The sequence below is a fragment of the Pseudopodoces humilis genome, chromosome 16, assembly GCF_049639895.1.
Source record: "Pseudopodoces humilis isolate 2021_Gansu_Grassland_sample_001 chromosome 16, ASM4963989v1, whole genome shotgun sequence".
NCBI classification, from domain to species: Eukaryota; Metazoa; Chordata; class Aves; order Passeriformes; family Paridae; genus Pseudopodoces; species Pseudopodoces humilis.
In genome coordinates this window covers 7,483,917-7,505,744 of record NC_142215.1, presented here as the reverse complement: position 1 = coordinate 7,505,744, position 21,828 = coordinate 7,483,917, and the positions used below count along the sequence as shown (strand labels likewise).

The 21,828-nt window shown below is 48.7% G+C and overlaps 1 protein-coding gene across 3 annotated transcripts; it reads left to right on the top strand.

Moving 5' to 3' along the window:
* Positions 1-256: 256 nt before the first annotated feature.
* DET1 (DET1 partner of COP1 E3 ubiquitin ligase) lies at positions 257-13,829 on the top strand. Of its 3 annotated transcripts, none has more exons than XM_088063325.1 (5): positions 257-619; positions 986-2,094; positions 5,167-5,357; positions 6,970-7,161; positions 10,912-13,827. In XM_088063325.1, the coding sequence occupies exons 2-5, from the start codon at positions 1,012-1,014 to the stop codon at positions 11,099-11,101; spliced, it is 1,656 nt and encodes a 551-aa protein (XP_087919451.1). In that variant the 5' UTR covers positions 257-619; positions 986-1,011; the 3' UTR covers positions 11,102-13,827. The 3 variants fall into 3 exon arrangements, with proteins under 3 accessions (XP_087919451.1, XP_005521643.1, XP_014106745.1); XM_005521586.3 differs by having other exon boundaries at positions 257-521; positions 10,912-13,826; XM_014251270.2 differs by lacking the exon at positions 6,970-7,161 and having other exon boundaries at positions 257-521; positions 10,912-13,829.
* Positions 13,830-21,828: the final 7,999 nt, after the last annotated feature.

Here is a 21,828-nt window from a genome sequence, read left to right as displayed (position 1 = left end):
TGGGATGAGATGCCTGGGGTGGAAGAGGGGTGCAGGATGGGCCTAGGGTGGGTACAGGATGGGTGCAGGGCGGGTTCCGGGGTGCAGAGGGGGTGCTCGGGATCCGGGATGGGCGCGGGGCGGTGCGGGGGTTCTCCTCGCCGCCAGGGGGCGCGCCAGGCCGTGGTGGGCGGTCTGGCCCGGCAGGCCCCGTCTCGCTGCTCCGGCGGCCGGAAGCGGAAGTGCGGTGCCGCCCTCGCGCCGCTGTGCCGTGGCGGAAAGATGGCGGCGGCCATGGCAGGAACGGGACCCGGCGCGGCCCCAGCGATCAGCGCGGCCGCGACCCCTCCCCGGTCCTAAAGCGGCGCGGAGACCACTGCGGCCCCCGGTTCCCCGTGTCCCTTCACCCCTCGGGCCAGCGGGAGAGTATCTGGGCTCCCCGATACCTTTGGCGGGCGGGCCCTCGGCTGCCCCCGGGCTTCCCTGGAGCTCAGTCCCTCCTTAGCCCGGGGGAGCGGAGCTCTTCGTTTCCCTCTCGGCAGGTGGGCCCGGATACATCGCAGGCGATCCCTCCTGTGCTCCCTCGCACTCAGCTCTCTCCGTTATTTCCAGTCTGTACCCTGTGCCTGCTGCTTGTCAGGTCTGCATTTATCCCTGGCTTCCTGCACTCCCTTCTCCGTGTATGGAGGCTCCCTTTATTCCTTTGGTGTCCACCTGTGCCTGCCCCCCTTCCTGGCTCCCTGCTTACCCTCCTGGGGCCCCGCTGTCTCTGTTCAGCAGGCAAGACTGCCCTGGAGGCATCTCTGGACTGCCCTTGTTTTCCTGGTGCATCCCACTGAGTTCTTCCTCCCAGTCTCTCCACCTGCTCCCCGTGTCCTCCCTTGTTATTTCCCCCCTTCTTCTGTCCCCTTTAGCCAGCACCCTGGGGTGCTGTGGGTCCATGTGAGCAGGTTCCCTGCACCCTGAATTCCACCCCGGTCCCAGGGCGTGTGTGCTTTCCCCGCAGGATGAAGATGAAGTAGAGCTCTGACCATGGACCATGAGGCCCCCACCATCAGGCCCCGGCGCATCCAGAACCAGAACGTCATCCACCGCCTGGAGCGCCGCCGCATCAGCTCGGGCAAGGCCGGCACCCACTGGCACCAAGTCCGAGTCTTCCACCAGAACGTCTTCCCCAACTTCACCGTGGTCAACGTGGAGAAGCCGCCCTGCTTCCTGCGCAAGTTCTCCCCCGACGGCCGCTACTTCATCGCCTTCTCCTCCGACCAGACCTCGCTGGAGATCTACGAGTACCAGGGCTGCCAGGCGGCCGAGGACCTCCTGCAGGGCTACGAGGGGGAGATCCTGGCCAACGGCAACGACCAGAGGTCCGTCAACATCCGGGGGCGGCTCTTTGAGCGCTTCTTCGTGCTGCTGCACATCACCAACGTGGCCTCCAACGGGGAGCACCTGAACCGGGAGTGCAGCCTGTTCACGGACGACTGCCGCTACGTGATCGTGGGCTCGGCCGCGTACCTGCCCGAGGAGCCGCACCCGCCCTTCTTCGAGGTGTACCGCAACAGCGAGTCCGTGACCCCCAACCCCCGCTCCCCGCTGGAGGACTACTCCCTGCACATCATAGACCTCCACACGGGCAGGCTGTGCGACACGCGGACCTTCAAGTGCGACAAAGTCATCCTGTCTCACAACCAGGGGCTGTACCTGTACAAGAACATCCTGGCCATTCTCTCCGTGCAGCAGCAGACCATCCACGTCTTTCAGGTGACGCCCGAGGGGACGTTCATCGACGTGCGGACCATCGGCCGCTTCTGCTACGAGGATGATCTCCTGACGCTGTCTGCCGTGTACCCCGAGGTGCAGCGGGACACTCAGACGGGAATGGCCAACCCTTACAAAGAGCCCTTCATAAACTCCCTGAAGCACAGGCTGCTGGTGTACCTGTGGAGAAGGGCCGAGCAGGATGGAAGTGCTATAGCAAAAAGAAGGTTCTTCCAGTACTTTGACCAGCTGAGGCAGCTCCGCATGTGGAAGATGCAGCTCTTGGATGAGAACCATCTGTTTATCAAATACACAAGTGAGGACGTGGTCACGCTGCGGGTGACAGATCCTTCCCAGGTATAGAATCATGGAATGCTTTGGGTTGGAAGGGGCCTTAAATATCACCTAATTCCAACTGGCCTGCTAGGGGTCCACTAGACCAGGTGGCTCAGATACTGCCTCCCTCTTGAGGCTGCTCATTGCTTTGGGACCGGTGCTCAAGCACTGCAGTGCTGTGAGCTGTTCCTTAAGGAGCCTGTAAAGGTTGTTTAGGATCCGCAGTACCTGAGTCTTGTGTGAACATTTGATGCCTCTGATATTGGATAACTATTGTATCTTTTGTTTTAATTTCATTGCTTCCTTCCTTCTCACCTGCACAATGAGAAAGATCTGATGCAAGTCCCTTTCTCCAGGGATTGTTCCCCATGCTCACAGATGCTGTTCAATCCTCTTTCCCTCCCCAAATCCCCAGCTGAATTTATTTTCAGCTGATACTTTATATAGTCCATTTAAGTTGTAGAGGTAGTCTCTCTCTTTTCTCATGTATCTTCAAGCATGTTTTTCAAATATAATCGTCTTCATTTTCCCTGGTACAATTACCATTTCTGTTCTGCCTACATACTTAGTCTTTCAAGCTTCAGTAAGAGGTAGTATTTATGATCTCTCCAAATTGGAGTAGCAGCTTTTAGATCGGACTAATGGGCCAATTGCTTCTCTTTTCAATTTAGTACTAAAGAAGTGGAATTAGAGCAAATGTAGTCAGTGCTGGGTCCCTCCAGATGTTTCACAACCCTGCATGTTGATCATCTCTTTTTACTGCTCTTAGAGTGGTTGGTCACGTTTTGAGCCCTGTGAAACTAAGAGATTTTCTTTTAGTTAATTTTTATTCTTTTAATCAGCTTGGTTTTATTCTGTTAAAACTATTTAGCAAGAATTTGTACTAAATCTCCAATGCAGCATGTAGGTCTGATTGTTCCCCAGAGGTTTGTTTTCTCTCATGCACTTCTCTTCCCCACATATTTGCCAGATCCAGGACGTAGGCCCTCAAAGAAATAGACAGTAGCTCTTGTTGCCTTTGTCCAGTTCTTCCTGGGAGATGTCTCTGTTTTGTCTTGTTTTACTTTCCTCTTCTGTGCCATTTGTTTGGGGGAGTTGCTTTGGGAAAAATAGGTAAGGCTTTATCTAATCCATTTTCCCCATTGGTGTAAAGCTGAATGTCTGTCTGAGAAATATAAAGGCTCTGTGAAAGTGGCCTGCAGGGTTCTGCTCGTTGCTGGTGTCTGGAATGAGCTCCTGACCCTGATGTAAATGTTTGTGGCAGGCTCAGCTCTGCTCTCTGCTGTGGTTAGTAGGGCTTTTGTGCCTGGTTTGCTGCAGGGAGCTCTCGACTCTCTTCACTCCAGGGTTACTTTAAGATGCAGTTTGTGGTTTGTTTGCAGTGTGCCTCGGGCACTGGGTTTTGTGCTGGAGGAAAAGCATCTCATTTCTCAGTTCTTCCAGAAGATAATTCCAGATGTGGAGCAGTCTCCACAGACCTGTCTGAAGGTAGGCGTTGTGTCAGGACTTCCTGAATAAAACTTGGCTCTCAAAATAACTACAGGTCCCATTTCTCTTCAGTCTGTCAGATAAGGAACATGAGGTTTCATCCAATTTCAGGCTCCTCTCTCCCCTCTGACTTCTCAACCAATAAGGTTGAGGAGTTGCTGTTCGTGGCTGTGGATTGTGTTTTTTGTCTGGGTCTACAGCGTATCCTTTGAGATCTTTAAGAGATCTATAAGATCTCAGATCTATGCATAGGTAGCTTAGGGTTTGTTGCTGTTGTAGGCTTGTGCTGATGGGCTTGACAGCATTGCTGTGTGATTTTTGTGGCACTCAGCTGCTGCCTTCCATGATGTGATGATATTTTGGTGGTGTTACAGGTGCTGCAAAAGCAGCAAGGGTTTCCCTGCTCAGGGACATCCTGTAGATGTGTCTCAGTGTTAACCTGGCAAAGGAATTTTTTTATTTAAAGTTGGAGGATACTCCCTGCAATCTTCAGTGATTTAAATAGTTTTTCCTTCTGCTGTCTTCTCTTGTTTTCTCTCTGCTCCAACCCTTTATTTCAGAAGGGCTTCCCTTTCCTCAGGCAGTAGTCTAGTGAGTAACCTCATCTAGAGTGCTTCCTTTGGACATGTGGGGGCTGGATTGTATTATCACAGTTTATTTTGAGGCTGTAAAACAAACAAACCTTGTGATATTTGCAGGTGGGTGAGGTGGGCAGAGTGCCTGCCGTCATCCCTGAGAATTGTTTGGGAGCAGGAGTTGGAGCATTTAGGAATTGCCTCTATTGGCAGAAGATTTAATCAGATACGTGCCTATACCGCAGGAATTAGTTCCCTTTGAAGTGGGGACAGGTTCTTACTTTGGGGTGCCAGCACTCCTGTCTCTAATGAAAGCTACTTTTAATGACCAAGAATTAAATATGCCCTTCCCAATGGGATGGGAATGTCATCTCCCTTTGATGTAGCTGTGCTGACACAATGGCATCTTTTTTCCCAGTTTCTTGCCAGGATTCATTGCCACTGCCAATCCACAGCATGATACAAGGACCATCTTGCACAAGAATGTCAGCATTAAGAAAAAGTCATTAATATATTTCAGATTTTCATTTCTGTGTTGGCAGGGTACCTGGAGGGCACAGCTTTTTGTGGGCAATGATGTAGTGCACAGTACACTAAAAAGCCTCGTCTCTGTGTGATGCAGATATTAAAGAGGGGAAGAAAATAATATATCTGTGCAGAGGTAAAAATAGTTTAAGGTCAGCTAGCACTGGATCTGAAGTCATTTTGTCAGCAGGAATGAAAATTAAATTTGGCACTTGAGTGAGTGTTTTGGATTTAGTGGAGGACAAAGAAGAGAAAACAGTACAGTTGCATCTACAGTTCGGGTTGAAAAATTGGAAGCCCGTTAAGTTTTCTTAAATAATCGCTGCTGAGAGGTGGATAATTTGGTATGTGTTGAGGCATTTCAATAGAAGAGATTAGAGTGAGGATGTAGGATTCTCCTGTGCTGTGGAGGAGCTTGGATAGGGCCTGTGGTGTGATGTGGGGAGAAGGAAGGGACAGCTTCCCCAGCTGTGCTCTCCCGGGTAACCTCTGCCTCTCTCCCCAGCCCTCGTTCTTCGTCGTGTACAACATGGTGACCACGGAGGTCATTGCTGTGTTTGAGAACACATCTGATGAGCTGCTGGAGCTGTTTGAGAACTTCTGTGACCTCTTCAGGAATGCCACCCTGCACAGTGAGGCTGTCCAGTTCCCCTGCTCAGCTTCCAGCAACAACTTTGCGAGGCAGATCCAGCGCCGGTGAGCCATTTGGAGCATGCTTTATTCCATATAGACACACGCTCACCCCCGTCTGCTGAAGGCCAGTATCAAATACCAACCCTGAGAAAACTCCTTTGGTCCCCTTTGGCAGGTGGTGCAACGGTCAGGACTATATATGGTTCATCTTGCAGCTTGATGCATCTGATTTTAAATGCTGCAACAATGCTGTTGTTAGATGAAGGAACAAAGCAGTTGCAAACTGGTGCTTAGAAGAAAGGAAAAGAATTTTGAGGGAAAGATGTTTCTGACTCTCCTTGAGCAGAAACTCTGTTGGAGGTTATTAAAGATTACTGCCCAGTAGCTTTTATGATTTGTCAAGATGCTGGCATGATCCAGTTGGGTGTACTTTGCCAAGTGATATTCTCTGAATTTAGTGTGTACCAAACTGTGTTCTGTAGCATTTCCTCAACATCACTCACCAGCTCGTGGTTCTCATCACTTTACTAGGAGAAAGCAAACTCATCTGCTTAGATCTGTTGTGAAAGCTGAGCAAAACACCAAAATAACCTGGGTTTCTAGAATATGCTTTAACAGTCAGATGTGGTTTTAATGAGGCAGAGTGTGTTATTTCTCAAGGAAAATTTTATTGTGACTCAGGGTGTTTTGTTCTTCCAGTGAGTTGTTTCTCATCATCCAAAGTACTTGGCATCCACTTATGGGCATCAAGCTTCTGTTGACTTTAGGCTGATGTCACATAAGTGTGACGAAGTTGTCTATGTCTGTAACTTTCTAGAGCATCCTGTCAGGAAATCCATAATGCTTAATGGGAGAGAGAATGACTGAAGACTCATGAAGAACAACTCCTGCCTTTCGTTAAAGTAGAAAGGAGAGTCTTTTCATCCCCTTGCTACAAGGGCCTGTAACAGGAGTGTTGTAACTTCCACAGCAAAGTACCATAGATCATAGTCCACAGTGAGCTGGCTTGTGGCTGAGTGTTTACCCTCCTTACTGTATGATGTCCCTGCAGCTGATCTGACTGTTCTTGCACATGTAAAGTTTCAGATTTTACTTGGAAAGAGAAATCCAGCCTGTGTTAATCTCTCCACCAGGAAGAACTTTAAGCTCACTGTAGTTTCTGGAGTGCTTTATGCTTCTTGTCAAGGTTCTTATTCATTTAAGGTTTCTCCCTTTATGCATTTAAAACAATGGCTGGAGAGAGGAGGATTGTCAAGTCAACATTAAGGACTCAACTGTTACTGTGAAAGCCCCCTGGCTTTTGCTCATGCTGTTTCCAGGCTTCATGGTAAAACTTGGATTGACTGATAAACTGCTAATCCATCTCTCCCTGTTTCTGATCCTGTTCATTTCCTGTATTGCAGAGCAGTGGGGTCCAGACCTTATGGGTAGGCACTTTCTTCTCTTTCTGTCGCTCTGGACATTCTGAGTGAGACAGTAATGATGAGGGAGGACGTAAAGGTCAGCAGAACTGGTTGATGCTTGAATCACCTTGATACATCTTTGGAAATGAGTTGTTTTAGTTCTTACACTGAAGCTGTTTTCTTTCCCTGTCAGTTTTCCTGATTAGTTTATTTAAGATGTGCTGTTCACCTGTGGCCTTTGTGAACAAAAGGTGTCTCTTGGTTTGCTGCAGGTTCAAAGACACAATTGTGAACGCCAAGTACGGAGGGCACACGGAGGCCGTGCGGCGGCTGCTGGGGCAGCTCCCCATCAGCGCCCAGTCCTACAGCGGCAGCCCCTACCTCGACCTGTCCCTTTTCAGCTATGATGACAAGTGGGTGTCAGTCATGGAGCGGCCCAAGACCTGTGGTGATCACCCCATAAGGTATGGGACGGGACGGTGCGCTGTATGTGAGGAGAGAGTGCAGGGAGTCACTGTAAATCGCCTCTGCCATGTGGCATCAAGTGTGCAGGATAGGGAGTAGATGGAAGGCTTTCTCTTAGGAAATCCTTTCACCAGGAGATTTATTTCAGCAGTTCCACAAAACTTGGCCTCTCTCCTTTACAGTAATGTGAATGTGTGGGAGGGCTCTTCATATTTTCTTGCTGAGCTGCTCTGCTCTGGGGAAGGTTTGGGTGGTGAAGTCTCAGCCTTTTCCATATGAATGGTCTTGTTTCTCCTCCTCTTCTTGCAGTGCTGCCGTTGTGTTTGGGTTGCAGAGTGATACAGCTCTGATGTCTGCTTTCCTGTGCTGGAAGGATCCTCTCTGAGCATGTGGGTTTAGTTGGCAAGAATTGTCTGGTTTGTCTTGTGAATAAAATAGTATCTGGGCTAGGTGTTACTCAGAAAGCTTGTGGTATTGACTGAGCTGTTTTCAGACTTTCCTTGTTTACTGTTCTCACCCTGGGAGCTGTACTCCTTTTCATATTCCCTTCTCTCTGTAATCTGTAAGAGATTTCTGTCTGCAGGAATTTCAGCCAGGTGTCAGGGCCATTCTGTGCCTCTGCTGTCTGAGTCTCCAGTGCTGGCAAAGGGAGTAAATCTGAGCTTGAGAATGAGGAGGTTTGCAACGCGTCTTGATGAAACATCAGGACTATTTATTTGTTTTTGTTGGCTGCAGCCATGGCTGCAAGAGGTAGTGGATAAAAATCCGACATCTCCAGCTTGAAAGGCTCAAAGAGCCTGAGTTACCCAGGCAGAATAGTCTTTCTGCTCGTAGTACTGCAGAAGCAAACCTATGCTCTGCAAACAAAGAGAGCCTTCAGTGCCTGAGTGCTTTGTTTAGTGACTGCACACATGTTGGGGGCTCAGGCAACCTAGGGAGATCATTCTGGATCGCTTCCCAACTTTATTTTCATCAATGCATTCTCAAAAAGTGGTTTCATATCTCCCCTGGCCCCGACTCAGGTGGCGGGGAACTTCTGATTATTCCTGCGCTCTCAATTCCCAAATTATGTATATTTAATTGATTCTTCTGCCTGTATGATTTGGTTTGATCTCCAGCTTCCATGTTATCTGCAAAGAAAGCCTGCCCTTTTCCCCCTTGTCATGCTTGACGTTGGGAAAACTTGCAGGGTGGCAGTTGTCTGCCAGCGCCAACCTGCACCCGGCTCCCGCGGACAAAAGGCAGCAGAACCGCAGTCATTTGCTGCGGTGGAGTCTTTGTAGTAAACAAAGCCAAGTGCCACCTTCCCTCCCTCCCCTGAGCGAACCAGCGTTTCGGAGCCAGAGCTTTTAAAGCTCAAAGCTGTGCAGAGTCAATTAGGACTTGAATAGAGCCTAGGAGCAGTGGGGCTCCTGGTTTTTGGAAAGTAAGCAGAAGATGAGGCGCTAACCTTAACCATTCAGTAGCTGAAACAGTGCTGCTGTGATTCTCACATGCAAAACAAAGGGATTAATAAAATAATGCCAGCTGCCTGTTGGGGTTAGAGGGCTTGGAAATGAGGGAGTATGGAATCTGTAAGTCCTGTAATTGTCTGGAATGGAAAGCCCTTCAGTAGTTAAGGGTGTTATAATCCGTGTGCAGTTTCCTGGCACGATGTGTGAGCTAGGAAGGCTTCCAGACCTTTTCCACATCAATTTAATATTTCTGTGTTCTCTGTTCTTTTAACCCTTAGTGTTTTTCTGCATCCCAGAAGGTTCAATTCTGCCTACTTAAGAGACCAGTGGTTGTTTGCTGTCAGGTGGAAAGGACTTTAGGTTCCCCATCACCACCACATTCCAGTCTCTTTTCAGGAGTCTTGAAGATACGTTCAGTGGGTGCAATGATGGCACTTGAGGGAAGAGGCTCTAACACAGCTCTACCTATAGCAGGGGGTCTCTAAAATCCATCTATATGGCTAATAAGGAGCCATTTAACCAAGGAATTAGTCTGCAGATAAATCTTTGATTTTCCTACGGTTTGAAAAGGCTGGTCTTGCTGTTTCTGTTGACATACAATTTTATATTGCAGTGCCTAATTTATCCCCAGAATGAGAGCCCATGGAAATGGCCTCTGATTGCAGAGCACTTTTAAAAATACCTTTAAAAATACCAAACTGAGCACATCTTTAAGATTACAGGGAGCTTCATCTTGAGTAGTAAATTGTTGTGAATTGGGGGAGAGAGGAACAGATGGGAGACTGTGCTTTATTTAAAGAATGACCCTCTGCATACTCAGCCTTTGTGTAGGAGGGAAAGGGCTTTTTGAAAAGCCAAATACCAAGATTGTGACTCTCTTGCTGGGTTCTTGTGTGCAATTTTCAGGCAGGGCTGGCTGGCACTTTGATTCAGAGGAAGGGAGAGGAGAGTGGCCCTCCAGGAAGAACATGAGGTTCTCAATAGGCTGTGTTGTTAAAATGTGGAGTATGTCTGCTCCTGAAACAGCATCGCTGGTATCTGTCATCATTCATTCTTCCAGGCTGAGAGCTGAGTGCATCGTATTGCTGGCAGGGGGGAGATGTGCTCCGACATTAAAAGCATTCTTGGAGTTAAAATCAGAGGAAAATGCAAAATACCCGCATGCACTAAGTGTTGGTAGAAAAGAAAACAGCTGGGAGGCATAATGGCAATTCTGTGCCCAAAGCTGGAAGAACTCTAATGAAAATGGTCTAACCAACAGAGACAACTTCAGGGTGAGGACTTGAGTTAGAGCCCAGCTACTTGGTGAAGGTACCCCATCCAGAAACCTCTACCGCTACATCTCAGAAGCCTTCTCCAAGGTCTCGGGGAGGGTGGGATCCTTGCAGAGAGTCCTGTGTTGTGACAGCAGCAGAGGACAGTGCTGTTACTTGGGCTTATGTCAGCTACACTGAGTGTGCAGGGGAGGCTCAAGAAGCAAAGAGCTTCCTGGGACTCACCTGTCTCTTCAGTGCTGTTTGTCTCATCCCCCTGAAAATGTTCCCTCTGTGCTGGAGCTGTATTCCAGAGCTCACCTGTTTGGAGATGCACATGAGCTTGACCCACAGGCAGGTGTGTCAAACAGAGGGTCATAAGGTTTTCCTTGACCTCTGTCCTTGCTGTGGTTATTGAATCCAATTTATCAGGATTCAGTAACCTCCTGCACAGCCTATTTCATTAATGCTTTCTTGGTGGCAATCTAAAAGGAATTGAACTGTACAGTACAACGTGGCAACCTTGAGCAGGATTTGGATCGACTTCCTTGACTGAGCAGGGAGGTAGCAGGTGCAAGGACAGCAGTGTAAAGCCTCCCCTGGCAGTACCAGGGGGAGGAAAGGGTGGCCCGACACTCTCAGTGAAGGCCATTGCTAAGGGAGAGGAGCTCAGTTCTGTACAGTATATCTGCCTTAGGGATCAAGGGGAGCAGCTTGCATTAAGAGAGGATGGAGGGCCAGCACAGGTGGGGTCTGAACGAAACTGAGTCCCCCTTGTGAAGTCAGCCCTGTCCATCAATGTGACAAGCAGAATTCTCTCATTGCTAATGATAAAATAAAGTGGTGCTTTTCTAGATAGTGGAAAACAACTGCCCTGAGAGGGACTTTCCTGCAAAGCCAAGAGCCAGACACCCAGCTAAGGACCTTCTGCCGCTCAGGGAGCACCAGAGCTCAAACGAGGCACTCATCTCTGTGTGCGAAGAGCCCAGATGGCAAAGTCAATAGTCAGGAACAGCCATAATTGACTTTCTCTTCCTTTCAGATTTTACGCTCGTGATTCTGGCCTGCTGAAGTTTGAGATCCAGGCGGGACTCCTGGGGCGCCCCATCAATCACACAGTGCGGCGCCTGGTCGCCTTCACCTTCCACCCCTTCGAGCCCTTCGCCATCTCGGTGCAGCGCACGAACGCTGAGTACGTGGTGAACTTCCACATGAGGCACAGCTGCACCTAGAGGCACCTGGGGCTGTCTCCTTGGCTCTGGGCCTCTGCCACAGCTGCACCAAAGCCAGACACTCGTGTCTTCTGGGAAACCAAACCATCGCTCGTGGAAAGAAGCCTCACCTGGGAGCTCCTACCAGTGGCATCTCGAGCGCCCTCAGCCTCAGCTGGGGAAGGCTGATCCACCCCAGTTACAGGGGGTGGATGATGCTCCTGAGCCTGTTTGTACTGCAGAGATCCCCCTGCATTAAGTGCTGCTGTCCTTCCCTGCTCCTGTTGATGAACACAGCGTAGCTGAGGTTCCTGTCCTGGTTTCCCAGAGGCATGGCTGTTTTCTGTCCTGCTGTGGGTCTTAAGAGGGCACAGATGGAGCTTTGCATCACACTTGTGGAGCGCTCCCTTCTGCGCTGATGCTCTCCTACCTTGTTGGACAAATGACCTGTCACAGAGGGAAGGGATGGGAGACAAGGGGAGGGTTTGGACACAGCTACTCCTGTTTGTATCTTCAGAATTGCTAGGGAAATGAGATCCTGCTCTCATCCACACAATCTACTCACGTCATTTTAATATGCAAGAGGTCAGGGAAAAAAAAGGTGTGAGAAATCACTACAGTTGAGAGGCATGAGGTATGTTCCTGACTCTTATGCAAGTCACTTAATCTTTGTGCCTTAGTATTGTAAAAGCTCCTAAGTGAGAGTTGGTGTTACTCCAGCAGGCCAGGGCAGCTGGTTGTGTCTGTAGCGCACGAGGAGGTGGGTGCAGGAGGGGGATGGATGTCTGGGAAGGGTGTGGGGAGCAACAGCAGCTCCTTGGTCATGTAAGAAGGACTTTTCTGTAGCATGGGGGTTAATCCTCATGGCCATCTGCAGGTTCTGCTGCTGAGAAGAGGGAGACCCAGCTGCTGGCACTCTCCTGTGTGTTGGATTACCAGTGTGGAAAATGAGTAGGATTTGCCCAGGAAGAAGGGTGAGGACCTGAATTCATGTTCACTGCTGTGGGTGGGCAGTTTGGAGATGAACTTGTTGACTTAGGTTGCTTACCTCTGTCTGTTTGATACTCTGTTCTCTGTGAGAACCCAGATGCTGTTTCCAGGCTTCAGAGCACAGCTGGCCAGTGTGTCAGTGTTGGCTGGAACATGACAGTGTTTGTGCTGCTGATAATTTAAGCTCCTGGGTGTAATTACCTGCCACTGTGGGCTGGTGAGGATGCTGGCCTGCCCTTCTCTCTTAAAAATGGAGTTTTTGATTGTAGGCCAGCATTTAGGGGTTTTTACACGAGGGCTGGTTTATGACTGCTGCCAGGCAGCACAGCCATCCCAGCATCACAATGTGCTCCATCAAAAGCTGGAGCCTGTTCTTGTCCCATTCCTTTAGGAGGCACAGTGGGGGCAATAGAAAATTGGTGCTAATACACAGGAGACCCTCTCCATTAAAGGACCCTGTGGATGTCTTGATTGGACCAAAATGAGCTGTGGGCGATGTGTTGTGGCCACGTGCCTGTGAAGAGGAGTGCTGGAGTCATGCATTCATTTTGCTGGTGATGCACTGGAGAAGAACTCTGTGGGTGGTGGTGCCTGCTCATGGTATGAGCAGTGGACCTCAAAATTAAGGGTGTCCTGGGGTCCTTGGATCAGCCTTTGCTCTCTGCCTCACTGTACTTCTCTCCTGGCCTTTCTAAACCTATTTCTAGGGAAGACATTGCATTTCACTGCTCTTTTCCTGGTGTTTGCACTGTTGGTGCCTCAGGTCTGTCAGGAGTGCCAGCAGGTCAGGAGACTGCTAACAGAGGAGGTGTCAGTGCTTTAACTGCAGGATCCTCTCATCTAATAACACTATTTGTCAAGGTTTTAGGGTTTTATCCTGTGATCTGTTCCTCAAACATTCAATTAAAGCTCCAAGTGGAGAATCATTTGCACACTGCAGATCATGGATTTACCTCCCTCCGCACCTCTCTCACAGCTGTTCACACTTCAGTATGAGACTTTTTTTTTCCCCCCCCAACCTTCCAGCAGCTCCATATGAGACTGTGATTACTCCTTGGTGTCACAGCCTCAGGAAGTCAGCACTTACTAAATTAGCTTTCAGATCTCCATTGAGACTCTTTTTTCAGTGGTAAAAATATAAACTTCTGCATTTCTGTAGTAGGGGCTTTTGCCAAATTCAGGCTGCTCTGTGTGAAGCAGAGAGTGTGGCATGGATTGTTGGACTTGGGGCTGAGAAAAATATCTGTTCTTAGCTCTGCTATTAAATTCTGAGGCTGGGGGCAAGTATCTTCCTTCTCCAGCTGGTGTTTTCTTCTCCATGAATGAGGCCAAAACATATTTTCAGCTTTTGTAAAACACTTTGAGATTCATGGATAAAAAGTGCTGGATAAGTGCTAAGTATTTTCTTACTATGTTTGCAGACAAACTGATCATACTGGGTACTAATTGCCTTGGAGTAGCATAGCAGATCCTCTGGTCTTGGCTGCTGCATTTTATATCAACAACAGAGTTAATTTTATTACAGAAATCTATGGAAAGAAAAGTCTCATGCTTGAATTTTTGATGCTTTTATTTAAGAAACAAAAAGTGTGGTGGGGAGGGTGGGAGAAAAGGGGAGATATTTTCTACCTGATATTTTTCCTAGTTAGGGTAAAGATTTGTTAGCAACACAAGATGAAAACAGAATAAACAGAATTTGCTTTAATAGTCTGATTTATTGTCTTTGTTTTCCAAAAATCTGAATGGTATAGATGGGAATTTCTTCACTAAGAAGAGATGGCAGGGGTGTGCCTTGGACTGTGCAGATATATCACATGGGAGCTTGCTGCCTCTTCCTGGCACTTGGAGTATAAGTGTGCTTAAGAATGTTCCCACCTGAGGCATTTCTGTAGTTCCTGCAGATTTCTCAAGTTATTGTCTACATGAATTAATGCTGCCAGGAGAGGAATTCTTGCTTACATTTTTCCCTTTGTATATTACTAGCCCAGCTTGTAGTCAGGGACTCTTTGTTTATTCCATTTACAGTATTTATCTAACCTTTTGGTCATTTTCTGCACAATCGAAGATTGAAAGCTGCTTGTGGCTTAACCCCAGCTGGCAACTCAGCCCCACAGAGCCACTTGCTCACTCCCTCACCAATGGGAGGAACTGGGGAGGGAATCAGGAGAGTAAAAGTGAGAAGACTTGTGGGTTGAGATAAACACTGATTAATGGGTAAAGTAAAACCACATGGAAGCAAAGCAAAACAAGGAATTAATTCCCACTTCACATGGCAGGTGTTCAGCCATCTCCAGAAAGCAGGGCTCCATCCTTTGTAACTGCCCCAGCCAAAACCAGCACAGAGCTGAACACACCTTCCTTGGTAGAACAGCCTGTCCATTGATTTTAGGTTGGGCTGAGGCACTCAGATTTTCCATGTGCTGCTCCCTGCCTCTGTGCAGAACAGTCTGGCTGAGAACTCTACAGCATCCCTGTTTGTGTTAGTCCCTCTAACCATCTGCATCTTGAGCATGAAAGTGATTTTCCTTTAACCTTTCCTCCATTTCTGATGCTTTCCTGTGCAGACCTTGAGCACATCAGAAAGCTCTTGAGCCCGTGGCTTTTCAGATAGGCACTAAGTGACAAGGAGATGCTTGAGCTGTAAACTGTGTTTGACTGGCAGCAAAATCCCATCTTTTTGTTACTTCTTGTGCTGCCTTTGCTTTAAGAAAAAAAAAGCAGTGGAAGCAAGACATTTGCATTATTTCTTATATAAAAGACATTAGACAGCAAGGCACAGAAATCCCATTAGAGTCAAACATATGGATACGTTTAAGATGTGTCCCTACTAAAGACTGCTATCAATTAACCCTACGGTGCTCATGGCTGGCCTTGATTTAACTGCCTGTGTGTACTGACAGGACCTTCCTTTAGCTCAGGTGTTGCATCTATTAAGCTCTTCCCTTGGTCATTTTGACACAGCTAGAAGAATCAGATTTCTGATGCTTTAAGAAGTCTGTTTTTCTTCTTTATGATCTGTCTTGCTGCTTTTCTGCCAGCTTTTCCTGCAAGGGTCTCTCAGAGCTGTGGGCAGAGAGGTGGTAAAGGGATAGCAATGAGACATGTGGCCCTCTCACAGCTGTTGTCCTGTGAGCCTTTATCAGATAGGTGCACGCTGCAGAGCAAATGGATGTCCTGTGGACAACAGGACAGGATTTTGTGGGTTTACTTCATCCTTGCTATGCGACTTCCAGAGTCTGTGTCATTGATGTGCCTGAATCTTGTGCTGCCCTGTATTGTTACATGGTTGTAAAAGCTTTTCTGGCCAAATACTTCTCAGGAGGAGGGAATGGTGAATTGGCTTTTTATTTTTTTATTGTTTTCCTTGCTCCAGGGCTGTGGGGGCTGTGGGCTGAGCTGTGCAGTGCAGTTCCACCCTGGTGCTGGCTCAGGCAGCCCCAGCCCCTGCTAGAGCTGTTTGCTGGCCAAGGTCTGATTTGACTTTGTTTCTCCTGGGGAAGAGCTGTACTTACTGTGTAAGGAAATGAGTTCTCAGATAAATACTGATGTGGAAAAAACACTGAATGGCACCTTTTTTTTTTTTTTTCTTTAATGATGTTTTGACATAAAAATACTGCAGTTTTAAACTAGCAATCTGGAAACTGGTAATTCATGGCCGACTGCTGTGATCCTGCATGTGAGGAGAACTGGAAAGAGACACGTTGCCCTTGTTTCTGGCCACACAGGGCTGTGCTGCAGCATCTGGGTAACATGTGGGTCCTCACTTGATTAATGGGTTGAGGGCAGTTATGGAGGAATGTGATGGGATGTCTGATAGATGCCCACAGCCCTTGGGTAACACTACCAAGTCCCCAGCATTTGCTGCATTCTGCTTTGTCCAGGTATGAACTAGAGCCTTTGGAGGGGTTTATTTTCTGGAAGTGACAAAACTAGTTTGAGTTCAGTCTTTTTAAAGCCAGGAACATGTTATTTCTACTTTCCATGGTTGTCTTCTTTCCTCTGCCTTTGCAAAATGCCAAATGTAGTCCAGAGCAGCCCTGGCTTTGCCCAGAGGACTCCCTAAGCCCCTGTTTTTGGCAGTGAATCGTTCCCTTTGGAAGCTACTCTTGCACAAGTTCATCCTTCCCTCTGCCAGTGTCCTTCCTCTATCGAGGTGTGTTGCAACAGCATCAGGTAGGGAGGCAGAGGTGTATGACAGAAAGTTGGGTGGCTGAGCACTCTGTCACTGTCCCAGTGCCTGACTGGGCAGCGGCTTCTGGTCACCTTGGATGGGGCAGGTGAGGGTGCACTGGCAGCACTGACATCCTGCCCTGGGCCAGAGCCCTGCCAGCCTGGGGTGCTGGAGCTGGGATGTGTGGGACCAGTTGCTTTAGGGGTTTGGAGGGCTGGGAACCAGGCAGGTGGCAGGGAAGCCCTGCCAGGGCCATCTGGCTGCTGCTGGACGTGATTTTAGGGTGTTGTTAAGAGCAGTGGGCAGCACTACATGCCTGTGAGTGCCTGCTCACTGCCGCTGAGCTGGTCATTTGATAGCTCCTCGATGCTTCTTGGAGGCCTAAAGTGGAGCAGTGCTGGATTAGATGTACCCAGTGCCCTTGGTGAGCTCTGGGGAGATACGATCCTCGCCCTCCCGCCTCCGACCTGCTGGCGCCCAGTGCCATCGCCACAGCAACGGGGAGAAACAGCCCATCCGCATGGAAACGGCCTTGCTGTGCCCGCCAGCCCACTCGGGAACGCAGTTCAAGTGGCGAGCTTGGAAAGGTGAGGGGCACCAGCACCTCTGTGGTGACCAGCAGGGAGCCTTGGCCCGAGCTTGCTGTGGGTTACCACTGGCACTGTCCCATCCCAAAACACTGGCATTGCCCCCCGTGCAGAGCCAGCACGTGTTCTGTTGTCTCTGACTGTGAGGGATAATTTTCATTACTGCTGCCCTATTTTTTGGAGGCTGGTCCTGAAGTCAGGGTAGGGTCCATATTATCTGTGCTGATACCTGCAGCAGCGTAGGTAGGTCACTGGTTCACCTCTGACTGGTTAGTACTTAATGCTTGTAAAATCCCTCTTTGTAAGGAAGAAGGAGCAACTGGCAGCTAAACAGGGTCTCCTGTAACATAGGACAGACAAATGTCATCTCAACAGCATGATTGTGCAGTGCAGCCTGTCTGGCTTTGGGCAGCAAAGTCCGAGTTAATCTCTCCTCATCCTGCCTCCTACCCCTTAAATCCCCCATCGGCTGCTTCCCCAGAGGGCTCAGGTTTGAAGGTGATGTTGGTACTGATCTGCTGGGTCTGATAAGGGCTGGGGAGAGCAGCTCTGCTGTGCAGCTGCTTGTGGCCAAGCAGGGTTTGTTCCAGTTTTACACTGGCCCTTTGGTGATCTTGGCTGCAGGATCACTTGGACAGGGATCTCTCCAGCCAGCATCACTTCTTTGGATGGATTTTGGTAAACAGAGCTGGTTTGTAACCGTGTCCAGGGACAGATTGTCCCAGAGCATCTCCCAGCACTGGAGAAAGCTGCTTTCTAGCCATCAACCTTACTAAGAAGTCCACAGGGCTGGCCAGTCTAAAGTAATTTGCATGTCTTGGTCAGTATGACCCTGGCAGCTCGGAAAATTGCTATTTCTGTGGATTTGGCAGGAACAAAATGAAAGGCAGCTCCCAGATCTTGCCAAGGGGCTGTGTGAGAGCCTGGCTGGCAATTAAGAGAGCGAGTTGTGTGCCTGCATCTCTGGTGCATGAAGACATGAGTCCTATTTCACCTCACCTTGGGACCTGCAGAAGGGGCAGAGCATGGGAGACTGGTGGGTGTAATACATCATTCTCTTGCCTGGGGCCCCAAGTTTTATTTTTGTGGGTGGCAAGGCTGGCCTGCTGCTGTGCAGAGGAGCCCCTTGTGCTCAATCCTTTCTCCCTTCTGCTTACTTTTTTTTAGAAAAACAAGCGGTGAGGTTGCTGCTGGAAGCAGCTCTCCAAAGCAATGGCTTTTAGGGCTCTGAGATGTTTGGGTCCAGGTGCACAGCCTCCACTTTCAGTAGATATGGGTATATGAGGAGGGTTATGGACTCTGGAGAAATTAGAGGACTTTGCCAAGTGGCACTAGTGGAGGGGAAGCTTGGAGAACTCAGAAGAGGAAGTGTGAGTGGTTTCAAAAAAACAAAATAGCATCGAGGCTTGGCTCCCCTCTGCATCTCCCCAAGAGCACCCTGCAGCCCCGCTCCACCATCAGTGTGGGGACTTGGATGCTCTTAGGCTGTTCATTAGTAAAATCTCTGAGCAGTTCCTACTGCCATCGAGTACCCATTAATGCCTCTTCAGGGAGAGGAGAGCATTGGGAAAGCACAAAAACAATCTGAGGGCCCTTCATCTCTTTTTGGTTTGAGAGGTCATGGGCTGAGGTTGGAGGGGAAGAGGGGCTAGGTGGGGATGCCTGGCATGAAAGCAGCACCGTGATTATCGGCCAAAGTCTGAGTGCAAAAACATAACCTGATTTGAACTGTTACTTCTTCAACACTCCTGGGTGTGCTTTAGGGTTATAAACACCTACTCAGTGACCTGCTTTGTGCACATCTCGAGCCAGGTATTCCCACACCAGAGGGAAAGCCAGCAAAACCTGCACAGATGTCTTTAACAGCTGCAGCTGGGCTGCTGTAAGCCACCCCTGCTGCTCCAGTTTATTAGCACTGCAGGGTCTGTCCCCTTCTCCCTGGCTGCTTGTGTGTACAGTCAGCTGTTAAAGGACACTGACATCACTTAACGCTTTAATTAAATCTCACAAAGGAATCCAAATTGGCTGCCTGACTCTTGTCACTGAGATGCTCATGGAAGAAATAGTAAATCACCAATTCAGCAGATAAAGCTGCAGCTCTGGGTAGGCTTGTTGCTAGGGATAGGGAAGTAATTCCTCTTTGCAGAATAATACACTATTAGGGAGATGGCTGAGGGCTATTTTTCCAGGCCACCAGGTGCCATGCCTGTCCAAGGGAAGGGTAACCGAGTTAGTCTAACTCCCCAAGGTAGTGTGGCACTCAGTAAGGGGTAAACAGACCTGAGGCAGCATTTTATCTGAAAGTCAGGAGACTGTTCTGTTTTACAGAGGGATTTACAGGCATACAATGGAGAGAGGTCCACGTGACCATTTATTTAGAACAGAAGGCAAAATCCCAGGAAAGGCCAGGATTGAACCAGGATGAAGCTTTGCAGCCAGCAGCAATTTCTGAGATTGTTTCACAGAAAAAGTCATCATTGAGTGTGGGGAATCAAAAGTTAGGAGGGAATGGAGAGAAAAATGTCCAAGAGCAATAGGGAAGCCCAGAGGGAGAGGATATGACCCTAATGAGAGTGCTAATGCTGTGGCCATGCTACTGACAAATAAAGTAATTGCTGCTCAGGAGGAATGCAAGCCAGCAGAAAACAGCTTTCCACCCAGACGCCAAGAAAAGCAATTAGAACTCGTAAACACCAGTGGCTGACTAAAACCAGGCCTTTAATTAATAGTTTCATTTAAAGGGTAAGGAAATCGTTAAGCACTATTGGTGTCTCTTAATTCCCTGCAACATGAACCACAATAGTTTCAAGCCTTCTTCCACTGTAGTGCGTGCAGGAAGGAGCACCCGAACCCTCTCTCTGTGCAGCGGTGCTCACTCACCTCACTGACTGCCCCGGAGCCCTGGGATGTGCTGCAGGATGAACAGCTCAGACTGTGCACTAAGTTAGGATGTGGTTTTGGGAGTGCTCTATCAGGCCAGGTGAGAAGGTGGATGGAAAATGTGGTCTCAGTAAAAAGCTGTATAAGTGAAGTACTGTGCCGAGGAGCTCGGAGTACAGGGAGCTGGGGGTCTGGAAGATTTGCATCATTCTGTACAGATCCCAGCCACTGAGCCATGGAGAACAGTGTCAGCCTCTTCTGTCCAGCACGGAGGGTGTTACAGGACTGTCAAAGGAAGAAGTAGGGGTAGCTACCAGAAATAGGCAGGACAGGGAGGGACATAAAACTTCCCACTGTACAAGAAGTGGTGATGCACTGCCAGACTTCCTGAAACCTTCATGAACACCCAGAAAACAAGAGTGTTAAGGAGTGGCCTTTACAGAGGACACAGCCTTGCTTTTACGTACGGGTAAGATGAAGATTTATTCTTGTTGTTTTCTGACTCGATTCACCCACATACTCTTTCCTGAATTCCAGGACCACAGATCTCTTCACAATCTTACTTTTCAATTTGTTCTACCATCTTCATGTGACGTGGGCACCTCTGCATTGATGCAATGAACAGGCTGTAGTACAGAACAGCAGTGTTCTGTTTTGTTTGTTAGACAAATCTGCCAGCACCGCCTGGTGCCCCTCCTTTGTCAGGTTGGTTGCTGTGCTGGGCACTGACACCAGCCCAGCCTTGCTGTAAGCTCATCACCCACCCCTTCCCCAGCCAGCTACCTGCATACTCAGAAAGTTCATCCTGGCAGTTTATGGCTGACCTGCTATCTTCTTCTTAAGAAGACTTATTAAGTCCCTAGTGCAGCCGTATTTCTGGAGTGAGGGGGGAACTCTTCTAGTGTGTCAAACTTCTATGGAAGAGCCTCTCTTCCTCACTGTCAAATCTGTGACAGCTCAAGGAACTTCCTTTAAGATCACCTACCCTCCCTTCAAATTCAGAAAAGTAGTTTTGTCTGAATCTTGTTTTCTCCTGTCAAATGTAACTCAACAGGCTTTTCTAAGCAGAGTGATTTCTTTCAAAACCTGCCGTATGCCATTCAGCCCCATGAAGGAGGTTCACTGCCTTGTTGCTATGGTACCCTTTCTCTAACGAGGAAGAAAATAGTTAACTATGCAATTTAAGAAACTAGAGGAATGACAGAATGAGAAATAATAGAAAGGAAGATTCTGCATTTGCAATAGAACTGCTGGCTGCTCTAAAATACACCATGTTTACGGGTGAAATACTTGCCCAGAGCACGTTGTATAGGGCCAGGGCTTCTCTGGCAGCAGGGATTCCAATGAGATGCCCTTTGCTAGGCACTGTGCCTCTGCCATCCAGGAAATCAATCCTGTAGTCAGTTACTGCTGTTACCTTCCCTGTTTAATGCTCCTGACATATTTCCTTGGCAGGAATTCTGGATGGAGCTGGGACAGCGATAATACATCACAGACCCACAACAAGCTCCTGCTGCTTGCGGATACACAGAGGTACAGTTCAAGATTTAAGTGCTTTGTATCTCCTTGGCAGCATTTCATTATTCCTTGGGCCTACTAACCCCTGCCTGCTTTCCCCAGGACCCTGGAAAATCCAGTTTGTGGCGCACAAGGCAGGGCAAAAGAGACTGCAAGCATCAAACCTGGCATGATCCCAGCAGCCCCTTTAGAAAGAGCGGTGCTTTCCTTTGCCAAGAGCAGTGGCAGGTCAGTACAGCTTGGGTGAAACAAAGCACTGCAACAGATCTTTGCCAGGAATGGATCCAGGCTGGTGCTCTGTCAACAGGGAGAGCTGCCTCTCAGAGAGCACACACAGCTCTGTGAGCCAGGGGGAAGGAAAGACTTACCCCATGCCTTGTTTCCCAATGTGAACAGTGAGACAAAGAGGGAAGGAAAATGACCTGACCCCGTGCAGTTGTTTACTACAAATGACTACAAGGAGATCGAGATCTCAGGCTCTCCTGCCTGACAAGGGCACTAATGGCATGGAGGGCTAGACAAGAGCCACATATGGTGGTAAGAGGAAGAGAGCAGTCGCAAGGCAATAATAAGCCAAAATACTTCTGCAAACACAGCAGGAG